Source organism: Musca domestica, unplaced genomic scaffold (assembly GCF_030504385.1).
Source record: "Musca domestica strain aabys unplaced genomic scaffold, Musca_domestica.polishedcontigs.V.1.1 8, whole genome shotgun sequence".
NCBI lineage: Eukaryota > Metazoa > Arthropoda > Insecta > Diptera > Muscidae > Musca > Musca domestica.
Window position 1 is genome coordinate 12,544,806 of NW_026712409.1, and position 13,273 is coordinate 12,558,078.

At 36.0% G+C, this 13,273-nt stretch overlaps 1 protein-coding gene across 4 annotated transcripts; it reads right to left on the reverse strand.

Moving 5' to 3' along the window:
• Nucleotides 1-3,843: 3,843 nt before the first annotated feature.
• Nucleotides 3,844-12,567, reverse strand: LOC101896008 (uncharacterized). 4 transcript variants are annotated; one of them, XR_002194477.2, is made up of 6 exons: nucleotides 10,892-12,567; nucleotides 7,079-8,318; nucleotides 4,550-4,733; nucleotides 4,305-4,485; nucleotides 4,170-4,248; nucleotides 4,024-4,107 (listed from the first exon to the last, which is right to left on the reverse strand). XR_002194477.2 is itself a non-coding variant. In XM_020036383.2 (5 exons), the coding sequence occupies exons 1-5, from the start codon at nucleotides 12,471-12,473 to the stop codon at nucleotides 4,043-4,045; spliced, it is 3,387 nt and encodes a 1,128-aa protein (XP_019891942.1). In that variant the 5' UTR covers nucleotides 12,474-12,566; the 3' UTR covers nucleotides 3,953-4,042. The 4 variants fall into 4 exon arrangements, 3 of the variants coding, with proteins under 3 accessions (XP_019891941.1, XP_019891942.1, XP_019891943.1); XM_020036383.2 differs by having other exon boundaries at nucleotides 3,953-4,107; nucleotides 4,170-4,485; nucleotides 10,892-12,566; XM_020036384.2 differs by lacking the exon at nucleotides 4,024-4,107 and having other exon boundaries at nucleotides 4,141-4,248.
• Between the last annotated feature and the right edge of the window lie 706 nt (nucleotides 12,568-13,273).

A 13,273-nucleotide genomic window follows, 5' to 3' on the forward strand; every position in this document is an offset into this window, starting at 1 on the left:
AATTTGGTATTCAATTTGAAACTTAAAAACACTTTTGAATAGCAAACTCCTTTTAACTTAGGCAACAATGCTTCATTCGAACAGATTTCGAACAATTCGTTCATTGATTCTGTTGTTCATTTAGTCAGTCATTCACATGAATACAAATGTTACAAAACATTCAACTTATATGAGCATTTATATTGAAATTATTATTACTGCTTCGAAATCATGGAAGTAAATTTACTGCAAAAGAAAGGGGTGAGCGGCAGGCTGAAAAGGGGTGGGAGGGGAAGAGAAAATCCATAATACAAATTTCAGCAGTTACTGCTTTTGCAGTTAATACCATTCACACACAGCGCACATAAAATAAACATTTTCATTGAGAAAGTTTCTCATTCAGCTCGGCTCGGCTCGGCTCAGCTCAAACTCAATTGAAAATAATTAAAATAGCAAATGTGTTACCGTTATGTTTTTTTTTTATTTTCCATCTTTCTCAACTTGTTAATGCTAAAATGTTATTTTAATATCCTCCTCCCCCCCCCCCCCCCCCCCCCCTTCTGTTGTTTTGGATGACTTGACTTTCCCAGGCAAATGTGTGTAAGCAATTTGTTAAACGTTTTCAATATAAATATGATTGGATGGCAAAAGGAATGCTGGAAAATTCAATGGAACCGAATAACCGATTTTCATGAACCGGTTTGAAACAATCCAAGAGATCTTCTTTCGTTTAATCTCCAGGTAATATGAAGTGAGGTATATACATAGGACTAAAGCAAACTTTTCTCATATACAGAATACCAGAAAGCTGCTATCAGAAAAAACCACCAGAGACCATTTTTCTTTAGGAAAGGTAAGAAGACCGCAAGAAAAGAATCTCTAATTAAAAACCAGAAAGAATTATTTCCCTTAACGATATTTTAAAATTCTGCTGCTCTTCTATAAGAAGACCTTCTGCTGCTCTTCTATAAGAAGACCTTCTGCTGCTCTTCTATAAGAAGACCTTCTGCTGCTCTTCTATAAGAAGACCTTCTGCTGCTCTTCTATAAGAAGACCTTCTTCTGCTCTTCTATAGGAAGACCTTCTACTGCTCTTGTATAAGAAGACATTCTACTGTTCTTCTATAGGAAGACCTTCTACTGCTCTTCTATAGGAAGACCTTCTGCTGCTCTTCTATAGGAAGACCTTCTACTGCTCTTGTATAAGAAGACATTCTACTGTTCTTCTATAGGAAGACCTTCTACTGCTCTTCTATAGGAAGACCTTCTACTGCTCTTCTATAAGAAGACCTTCTACTGCTCTTTTATAAGAAGACCTTCTGCTGCTTTTCTATAAGAAGACCTTCTGCTGCTCTTCTATAAGAAGACCTTCTGCTGCTCTTCTATAAGAAGACCTTCTGCTGCTCTTCTATAAGAACACCTTCTGCTCTTCTGTGAGAAGACCTTCTGCTGCTCTTCTATAAGAAGACCTTCTGCTGCTCTTCTATAAGAACACCTTCTGCTCTTCTGTGAGTAGACCTTCTGCTGCTCCTTCTGGTCTTTGATGAGAAGAACTTCTGGTTATAGATGAGAATACCTTCTGGCCTTGGATGGAAGACCTTCTGGTCTTCGATGAGAATCTTGAGATCCTCTGAGAAAAACTCTGTTTTTTTTGTGAAAAGACCTTCTGGTCTTCTATCACAGATGCTCCGACCTTCTATGAGAGACCCTCTGGCCTTCTATGAGAGACCCTCTGGCCTTCGATGAGAAGACCATCTAATATTCGATGAGAAGACCTTCTGGTCTTCTATATGAAGATTGTATCGTTCTCTATACGAAGACCTTCACATCTTCTATACGAAGTCCCTTGCATCTTCCATACGAAGACCTTTTCGTCTTCTATACGAAGACCTTCTGCTATTTTGTCAAATTAAATAGAAAGGAGAAAAGGAACCTGAGTTTTTTTCATAGAAGTCGAAAAAGCACAGCCAATGTTCGATTATTTCAATATATTTTGACTTCTGTTATGATTAGTCAAATTGTTGACCCTCTATAAAGTAGGTTCCGAAAAAAAAATGGGTTAATATTGTCCATTTCGTATCGGACCTAAATAAATATGACTGATTTGGACTATATTGGGTTCTTCCCTATAAAACCTAGGTGGGGGGGGGGGGTAGGTAACAGAAGAAATGGTCCGATCTCTACCATCTTTATAATAGATCTTGTGTTGATAGAAATATTGAGATACGCCAAGTCTGAATGGAATCGAAAGTTTAATTTCGCGTTCTATGAGCTTCGTGGATATTCAAAATTTTGACCCTTCGAGGGGGAGGTACCAGAAGGAGTGGACCTATATACCCCATCTTCAAAGCAGATCTTGTGTTAGTAGAAATAATGGGATCTGCGACATACGAAGAGAACCGGATGTTTATTTCAGATTTTATGGTCGTTTTGTTTATTTAAAACTTTGACCCTTTGTGGGGGAGGTACCAGAAGAAATGGTCCGATCTCTACCATCTTCATAACAGATCTTGTGTTGACGGAAATTTTGACACGCGACAAGTCTGAATGAAATCGAAAGTTTAATTTCGCGTTTTATGAGCTTCGTGGATATTTTGATCCTTTGAGGGGGAGGTACCAGAAGGAGTGGACCTATATACCCCATCTTCAAAACAGATCTTGTGTTAGTAGAAATAATGGGATCTGTGACATACGAAGAGAACCGGATACTTATTTCGGATTTTATGGTCTTTTTTTATTCAAATCTTTGACCGTTTGTGGGGGAGGTACCAGAAGGAATAATCCGATTTCTGCCATATTTATAACAGATCTTGTGTTGACGGAAATTTTGACATGCGCCAAGTCTGAATGGAATCGGATGTTAATTTTGCGTTTTATGAGCTTCGAGGATATTCAAGATTTTGACCCTTTGTTGTACAGGTACCAGAATGTGTGAACTCATCCATCTTCACAGCAGATCTTGTGTTAGTAGAAATAATGGGATCTGTGAAATTTGAAGAAAACCGGATGCTTATATCGGATTTTATAATCTTTTTGACCCTTTGTACCAGAAGAAATGGTCCGATCTCTACCTCCTTAATAACAGCTCTTATTTTGATAGAAATATTGAAATGAACCAAGTCTGAATAAAATCGCGTTTTATGAGCTTTGGGGTCTGTGAAATATGAAGAGAACCGGATGCTTATTTCGGATTTTATTATCGTTTAGGTTATTCAAAACTTTGACCCTTCGAGGGGGAGATACCTTTACCATATATTTATAACAGATCTTTTTTTAAAAGAAATATTGAGACGCACCAAGTCTGAATGGAATCGGATGTTAATTTCGCGTTTTATGAGCTTCGTGGGGGACCATATATATATCCCGTTTTCCCAGACATTGGGATAATAAAAATATTGTGATTTGTATAATTTAAGGACAATCGGACCCTTATATGTTATAAAAGTCATAATTATTTAAAATTTTGTGTGGGAGGCACTTGATGGAGTGGACCGATATTGTCCATTTTCGCACCTGACATAGCACTGATGCAAATATTAGTATTAGCAAAGTTGGAGCAAAATCGGATTATACTTTCGCTTTTTGTGCAGTAAAATATTTCTTAAAATCTTCGGCCTTTTGTAGGGAGGTACCAGAAGGAGTATAATAATATTGTACCAAGTTTGGACCAAATCGGATATTCCTTTTGAGAGTTATATTAAGCACCGGCCGTATCAAATGGAATATACCCTCTCTAGTCATATGGATGATTGTATAAAAAGACCTTCCATGAGAAGGCAACCTGGCCTTCTTTCAGAAGACCTTCATATCTTATTTGAGAAAACCTTACTCCTTTCGATTCAATTTGAAAATATCTTTGATCGAATATTTTAATATTAGGTTTCCTGTTTTTTTTATTAAATATAAAAATGAGTTTTTCAAAATAAATATGAAATATAAAATAACTAAAGAATTACTCTTCTCGTTCGTCCCTCCGCTCGCCCGCCAATTCGCGATATGAATCACATGCCTTCTGCAGTTTCGAATATTCCGGACTAAAATATTGTTCCAAAATGTTTAGATTATCATCTGCAGCATTTTTTCGATATTTCTTTTGTATACGTTTTCTCCTCTCTTTTGCCTCCATATCCTTTAATTTACTTAATTCAGATAATTTCACAAGCAATTGATTATTAAGATTACGCTCATCACCTCCATCATATAACCTCAAGAGTTGTCTAACTTCTTCAACATTTTCTCCAGCTTCAGACACATTCTCATCCTTGGTTTCCTGTGGCAATTTATTAGTACTCTTTTGAGTCTTTAATAGCTTCTTATCATTCTCACGTTTTTTGCGATAATTATTCTGCTCCTCTTGGGTTTTTAGTATACGATTGTAGAAATCTTGTAAGTCGGGTCTTAGAGGTAGACAGCTTCGTGAGTACACCTGCTGATCAATAATGTCATTCAGGGTGTTGAGAGCTTGTTTCATCAATTGTTCACTTTGTTGTATTTTTTGATCATTATCCTGGGACAAAAGGAAGAAATATGTAATTTTTAGAATTTGCTATATTCGAGGAGATACTTCTTACCTTATTTCGAATTGTATAAAAATTGGCCATTTGTGGTCTTTCAGGGAGTTTATTACGTTCCAGACTTGGCCAGAGAATTTTCAATTTGGGATGTTCACGTACCGTCCGAAAAATCTTTTGCACAATATTTGCTGATGATTTTCCAGATATCAAGTCAAGGGATGGGGGATCAATTGCAGGTGGGCTAAAAAGAGGAGAATGATCTTAATATTATTAGGTTCACAAAAAAATTTGATGAACATATGAATATAATCATGAAAACAATGGTATTTATAATTAAACGTATGGTGAACCTAGAGTGCGTATGATTAACGTCGTTACGTATACGCCATACTCCTAGGGGTATAAAGATATTATTATTATGCATTGTTTGAGTATTTTTGATAACTGGCTGCTATGGAAAATTAAAAAAAATTGCTTATAGAAATCATTTTTTTTTCTTAATTCTCTAAAGAGACCACTTACGATGCTATTGGGTATTTCTAATTTCTAAAAAATCCACACAATCTAGTATTGTCAGGACCATAATGGTGGATTATTATTTTATTTTATTTATTAAGAATACTTTTATTTATTTATTAAGAAAATTCGCTGAGAGCCTATCAGAATTTTCTCTATATACATACTTATGTAGATTTTCCTGAATAATTTCTAATGCAATTTCTAGGCAATTACGGGGGAATAATTAAGAACAAAGGTGGATTTTGGAAATATTTATCTATGAATTAACCGTGAAATCTTAGAATATTTTCTTAGAGACCTAAGGCTCTCCGTAATCGAGAATTTTTAAAAAACCACCAGGGCAATGATTTTATTGATACGAACTTTTTCGATGTACCATATTTCCTTAGGGACCATCAAGGTCCTTATGAAAGAATTTTGGACCATTTGGATTTGAATAATTTTATCAGGAGACCATCAGGATCATAATCCTAATCATAATTATATGGTGAGAGATTTCCAAAAAAAAAAGTTATTCGTGATGGAATTCAAGCGTGATAGTGTGATTTCTTTACATTTGGCTGGAAAACCACAAGTGGTGGTCGTTTCATTGGCCGTTTGAAGGCCATAATTCATGCCAAAAGTGACCAATTCGAATCAATCTAAACTTATTCTAAGATTTGATGCTCTTTCCGACATTTTTGCTTTCATTCAATAAAATTTAAAAAAAAATTAAAATTACGGCGTTTTACGTTGTTGCAGTTTTTTTTTTATCTCGCCCTGTTCTTCTAGGGATTCAAAGGCGGCTTTTAACAAAAATTCGTCAGGGATTCTATTCTAGGATTTTTAAAAATATTTTCATGGATTTAAAAGAGTTTTAAACTTGAATTTTTAGGAACATCATGAACAGGGATTTCAAAGAGGATATATTTTATTTTTATACCTTCACCCATATGGCTAGAGCTGGGATATATCACTTGATTCGGTCAAAACGTGCCTCATCAAAATCACGGTTTAGACCCTCTTGGACCAAATCGGTTTCAGGACATTTGGATTCGATCTAGCTATATACGTCTGCCCGTCTGGCCGGTGCGCACGAAAACTCTCAAAATAAATATCCGATTTGGCCTATACTTGGTACATCACAATATTATTATCATCGTATCGTTCCACTCTTCTGGTACCGAAATTTTCGAACTTTTCAAAAAAAAAAAAATATTTTATTGCACAGAAAAAGAAAGGATAATCCGATTCTGCTCCGACTTTGCAAATCCTAATATTTGTATCAGTGCGAAAATGGATCATATCGGTCCACTCCATCCAGTATCTCAACAACATTTTGAATAATGATAACTTTTATAAAATGTGATATAACAGTCCGATTGTCTTCAAATTACACACATCAAAATTTTTAATTATCCCAAGATAAGGTGTAAAGATGGGATATATCAATCCACTCCTCCCTCACAAAGAGTCAAAATTTTGAATGTACATGAAGCATATAAAAAACACGAAATTAACATCCATTTCCATTCAGACTTGGCCCATGTCGATATTTCTATCAACACAAGATCTACTCTAAAGATGGTGGGGATCGGACCATTCATTCCCCACAAGGGTCAACGTTTCAAATAACCAAACCGATCAAAAAATCCGAAATATCCTACCGGTTCTCTAATACAAACCATGCACGTCAAAACATTTATATCATATTAAATTAGGTCCAATGCGAAATGGAGGTATCGTCTGGGCTACCATCAGAGACTTTTTAAGGTAATCAACCCATTGTTTTAACATGGACATGACGCACAATATAAGTAGGTTTTTGGGCCACTAAAAGTCGATTAAAAAAATTGCTTATTATTCAAGTTTTGCCACTAAAAGTGATTGCATACATAATTTCTGATTCATTTTTGGTGGATTTTAGCTGGCCGGGATTTTTACAAAGGGGATAGTAAAGAGAATTTAATCGCCAATTTTTGGAGCATATTTTCCAGGGGATCATGATGGTGATTAATTTTAAAAATATATACTCAGAATAACAACTACACCAATGAGTATCTTTACTTTTAAGGGGATTTTTAATACCTTTTATCATTCTCGCTACTTTGAATATTATTCGGATCATTAACGGATTTTCTTTCCATACTCCTGAATGTATGCCTTCTGTGACGATCATCTGCCATAAGATCAGAGTGTAAAAGAATCGTGCCGTTTCCAAAATAAGTTTTATTTTTGGAATTCCCATGAATATGGCCCTTTATGTCAATATTCCATTTGACATCATTATGTTCATTATCAGAGAGATTAAAAGGAAACTCTGAGGTTGTTGAAGACTCCTCCCAATCTTCAGTATTATTTGAGGGTATTTCATATTCTCCCTCTGTTGTTGAATCTACTTCTAGCCAATTTTCTGTGGAAGCCACACATTCTGTTGTGGAATTTTTCCCTTTTTGCACATCACTTTCATTAGCTAATACTTCCGGTTCCGTAACATTTTCAGTTGTGATTCCCTCATCCATATCGGTATAAAATTCTGTAGCATTCTCTGAATTTGAATACTCTTCAATTTCCATTGTTGTAAAATCCACCTCGATTTCTTCCATTTCATCAGTGGGCACTGTAGTTTTGGTATTATTTTTCGGCAATGCTTTGAGAAAATCATCCAAACTGGTATAGGTCGTGCAATTCAACAGGTCATTGTGTAATTCCAAGGATATTTTATTTGGATCTTCTGTACCATTTGAATGGCTGGAATTTTCCTTGGTTATGGCATCTAACCAGGATCTTGTGTTGGGATAATGTTCATACAGATGTGTTGGCCAGTCATTATCCTTCAAATTTTTATCATATGCAATGGCATTTTTATTTTCAGACCTTGGGTGACCCACAAATGTTCTAGAGCCTTGCCTCAAAGGTTTTCTGCTACCTTGTCCTGATTTTGATTTTTTCCTGTGAGGGGCATGATGTAACCTTACTTTTCGCATGGAATTTACATTATTTTCTTCGTGATATTGTAAATTTTTATCAGCTTCGGTGGGAGATCTTATGTTTGGAGGTCCTTGGAAGTGCCTATACATTGAGTGGCCCTTATTTTTTGCAGAGGCCATGGTTTTGTTTTCAATATTAATTTTGGGATCCCTCTGTAATCTGGTGGCATAATAGTTGAAAGGGGGTCTTTCCCTTGGTTTTAAATGCGCATGAGGTTCATATTCAGCATGGGCAAGACCTTCTTCAACCTGATGGGAATCATCTAAGCTTTCGACATTGAACGGTTCAAAATTCTCATATTTGTATGAAGCTTCATAATCCTTTGACAATTGGCGTCCTGGGTGATAGATTCCGAAAAAGAAAGAGAAAACAAGAGATATAATCTTTGAGTTAAACAAGAAATATTCTGCAGGTCTTCCGTAGAAGTCGCCGAAGACTTTTCAATTTATCATCTATATAAAAAATCTTTTAGGAGCCACAAATTGGATAGAATTTCCCCCACAGCCCAGCGATCTTATAGAGGTCTTCCATAGATCGAAGGCACTCTACAAATTTCCACAGGGTGAGATGAAAAAACTGCAACCAACTTCAGACAACTGTCATTTCTAAGCCACTCGGCCGACAGCTGTCAAAATTATTCCAGAATAAATGCCGAATATTATTGCGAAAATATTCTAGAGGGTGCATTAAAACCTTGGGCACGCAAACATTTGGCCGCAGACCTTGGGTATTCCAACAGGACTCAGCGCCATCGCACTCAAGACGCGCCACCCCACAATGGTTACAAAATGAGGTTCTCGCTTCATTTCTAGCGCACAATGACCACAAAAATCTCCGGATACCAATCCGTTGGACTATTGTGTCTGGGGTATTTTGGAAAGCAAGGTTGGCACTAAAAAATACCAAAGAAAGGTTTCATTGGCCGTTTGAAGGTCATAATTCGTGCCAAAGGTAAACCATTCGAACAAATCTAAACTTATTCTAAAATTTGATGCTATTTCCGATATTTTTTCCTTTCATTCAATAAAATTTAAAAAAATGTAAAAAAAATGGCTTTTGACTTTGTTGCAGTTTTTTTTTATTTCACCCTGTGTACCCTCTCTAGCCGTATGACTGAGGGTATAAAATGGCTCATCGTTGGTAGACCTCCTACAGATCTAGCATTATTAGTAAGAGAGGCTTTCTAAATGGCATCTACGATTTTTTTACATATGGAATATTTAAAGACAGAAGACCCCAGAAGGCTATGCACAGAAGGCTTTTAAAAAGTGAATTTAAGATAAAGGGACTTTACAAATTCTTCTATAGGCTCGTCACAGGTCCTTCACAGACACGAGATCTTCTTTACATCTTCTCTACAGACAAAGTACCTTTAAAAACTCGGTAATAGATATGGGATATGTTATTGACTTAAGACCACAGAAGAATTTTTAAAGCTCATCTATGGACAGACGACCGTTCCCAGACCAAGAGACCATTAACGGCCTTTCTATGTATAGTTGGAAGACTTTTTATAGATTCTATAGGCAGACAATTTTTAAAACTCTTATACTGCCAGATTATATTTACAACGTTTTCTTTGACCAAAAGTCCTTTAAATGTTCCTCTGCAGACATAATATCTTTAAAATCTCTTCTATAGACAAAAAGCATTTAAAATTCTACTGTGGCTAGATGGATGGATAGAAGAAGCCCTTTAATACTTTTCTAATGGCAGAAGACATTTACTCTTTCCTATATGCGGAAGATCTCTAATAGTCCTTATTTTTCAAAAGCCTTCAAAGGCTTTATTACTTTAGACAGAAGACATTAAGAGCTTTTTCATCAATAGAAGACCTTTTCTCTCTCTCTTTAAATTTTAAAGTTCCTCAATACTCAGAAGGTCTTCGAAAGCTCTTCGATGAAACCTTATTTCACAGAAGCCTTTAAAAGCTCTACTAAAGACCTCCTAAACCCTCTACCTTAGACAGAAGACATTAAGAGCTTTTTCAACAACAGAGGACCTTTCTCTCTCTCTCTCTCTCTCTCTCTCTCTTTACAATTTGAAAGCTCCTCAATGGCCAGAAGGTCTTCAAAAACTCTTCGATGAAGCCTTATTTCACGGAAGCCTTCAAAAGCTCTTCTAAAGACCTCCTAAAACCGCTACATTAGACAGAAGATATAAAGAGCTTTTTCAACAACAGAGGACCTTTGTCTCTCTCTCTCTCTCTTTACAATTTGAAAGCTCCTCAATGACCAGAAGGTCTTCAAAAGCTCTTCGATAAAAAATACCTTCAAAAGCTCCCTTGTTGACGAACACTTTAAAAGACTCTTTTATAGACAGATTTCTATACACAAAAGAGGGGCCCTTAAAAAGCTTTTCTATTGACAGAATAACTTTAAAAGCTCTTCTAAAGACAAAGACATTCAAAAGATCTTCTATAGACATACGACCTGCATGAACGTTTTCAATAAACGAAACCTGTTAAAAGCTCTTCTATAGACCTTTAAAAGTTTCTTATAGACACATTGCTTTAAAAGCTCTCTATGCTCTTCTATGGAGGCCACTACAGGCAGAAAGGCTTTCAACTTCGTTGAAAGACCCTTCATAAAAGTCTAAATGAAGACAGGACATTTTTGAAAGCACTTTTACAGATAAACTAAAGAAGATCCTTAAAAGCTTTTCTGATGACATAAGACCTTCAAAAGCTGTCTAATGAAAGACTCTTCTGTAGACATATTGCTTTTACAACTTCTTTCGTAGACCTTAATTCTTTAAATGTCCTTCTGTAGACAGACATGGAAAAGCACTTCTTAGAACAGAATAACTTGAAACCCTCTTCTATGGTGAGAGTTCCTTTAAAAGCTTCTCTATAGAGGGAAAAAATTGTTTTTCTATGGAAGATACTTTTATAATATTCATTTTAATTACCTTCTTTCTCCAATTCCGACACTTCGTCCAGTACATATTCTCCCACCTTCTTCACATGCCCTTTGCCTATTGATCTCTTTCTACGAATGTGAGTCCATTTATCCACAACATCCACGGGATTCCAATCCATATTATCCGCCTCCACCCTAAAGTTCTCTAAATTTTCATCACGAACCTCTTGTTCATTATACTTTCCCTTGTTCCTCAACATATCCTCCTCTTCTGTGGACTTTAACAAATTATCAATTTTCAGCTCCCTTAGATTCTCGCTTAGCGAATAACTGGGCAATGAAGGACCATATCCTTTTTGCATTAATCGTCTGCTGGTTTTCAATTTAATTTCATCCATGGCATTGAAATTTGGTGATGATGACGATCTTTTAGCTGCCCTCCAAGGCCATCGCCAAAAACTGTTGGTGCTGTTGGTGCCCGATTCAGCTGCTTCTTGTTCAATTTTGGATAATTTGTAGTTGGCCTCATCGGACAAATTATTTGGTTTTAATTGTAACTCATCATTGAGGGATGAGTAGAGGTTTCCATTTGAAAAATCCTCCAAGGGATAATCTCCGTTAATTTGATCAGAATTGAGATTATTGAGAGACTTTGAGTAGTTTTCGTTGAGGGAGAATCTAAGACGACTTGGCTTTAACTCTTCACTTAAATCCTTTGGATTTTTGGAATTTTCCAAGGCATCATCAAAAGCATCCCCATGTCCTGTGGCAGTGGTTTGAAATCCCATTTGGTCATGTGAGTTATATTTCACTTCCTCAAAATTGGAATGTTTGTACATATTGTCTGCCCTTGTTTCCCGATCGTTTCTATGGGTATTCATATGTCTTCTTACATGATGTTCATGGGACTTTTGCCCTTGCTCACCAACTTTATGCAGAATTTTGTTATTTATTTTTCTACTTCTGTTTTTTGTTGCCATTTTGTGTGACGCGTGGCTTCCCCCATTCGGCTGCTTAAATTTGAGCGAATGTTTGTGGGATATATCTTCCAAACTCACATCCTTACTGTAATTTGGGACTCTGCAGTCCATTATATGGTGACTTATAGCCCTTCCACCATATTCTACATTTTTTCCATTTCTTTGCTCATTTTTGTGGCCATAGATCTTCATTCCTCTACTATCTTTGATTACCGCTGACTTATTTTCACTTTGAGGACTCGGAATCTTTTGATGTCTATTTTTGATATTCTCTCTGGAGGAATTATTAGAATAATCATCACCCCCTCCTTGGAGATATTCCCGATTTTTCGTAGGGTATTCTTTTTTTGTCTCCACATTTTTATTTGCCTTTTTCGACTGGTTTATTCCGCGAATTTCCTTGATAGCCCCATTCTCGTTGTCTAAATCCATTTGGAAATTTCTCAACAGTTCCTCCACAGTTTTTCGACGTTGTCTCAAAATATGGTTCATATTGCTACTTGCAGGAACATTCCAATCCCCATACTCTTTCGATTTCCTTTTAGAACATTCACAATCTCGGCATTGGCAATCTGACTGCAAAAGCTCGCATCCTATGGGTATTATCATCACTGAGAAAATTGCTAACACATTTAGTTGGAAGAAATACATTGATATCAAAATATTTGTAGGAGAATTTTTTGGAAAAATATATTTAGTTTTGAAAAGAAAAATGTCCAGACAATAGGGTTGACAAATTAAATCAGAGAAAAATTTTGGAGACTATATTTTGTCATGGAAGTACAGTGGGGAAAAAAGTATCAAAAATTTTCCATATATATCCAAAATATTAAAAAAGACATTTGTGAAGTATTTTATTGGCCTTCTAGGTTTATACCGGTCTCAAGAGACCATCTGTAGGTATGAAACTTTTCAAAAGTCTCATACAAGTAGATAGGACAGCTCGAAGCTCTTCTAAAACTGACGAACTTTGGAAACACTCTTGGAAACACGGGGGAGTACAAAATGTTTTCTATAAATCTCCAAAAAATTACAAAGAACTTTGAGAAATTTTTTATAGAGTATGAAATCTTAAAAGGAGGCTTCTCTAGATATGAGTTTGGTACAAAAAGATAGACAACCGCTCAAAACCCTTCTAAAGACAGACTACCTTTTAAATCCCTTTTACAGCAAAAGTGGGCCCACCGAGGACCTCCTAGGGATCTTCCAGGGATCTTCACAAAGTTGACTTTAAAAGCTATTCTGTAGCTAGAACACATTTAAAAGGCAGATCTCCTGTAGGCCTTTGAAATCACATTCACATAATTTTTTTACATTTTTTTTTAAATTTTATTGATTGAAAACAAAAAATGTCGGAAATAGCATCAAATTTTAGAATTAGTTTAGATTTGTTCGAATTGGTCAGCTTTGGCACGAATTATGGCCTTCAAACGGCCAATGGAACCGTCACA

What these genes read in the sequence shown, in the direction of transcription:
- LOC101896008 (XM_020036382.2), bottom strand. Translation starts at nt 12,473, where the DNA reads ATGTATTTCTTCCAACTAAATGTGTTAGCAATTTTCTCAGTGATGATA. An exon ending in GTCGGAATTGGAGAAAGAAG is followed by an intron (nt 8,319 to 10,891) that starts GTAATTAAAATG and finishes TCTATCACCCAG; the next exon opens with GACGCCAATTGTCAAAGGAT. An exon ending in AGTAGCGAGAATGATAAAAG is followed by an intron (nt 4,734 to 7,078) that starts GTATTAAAAATC and finishes TCCTCTTTTTAG; the next exon opens with CCCACCTGCAATTGATCCCC.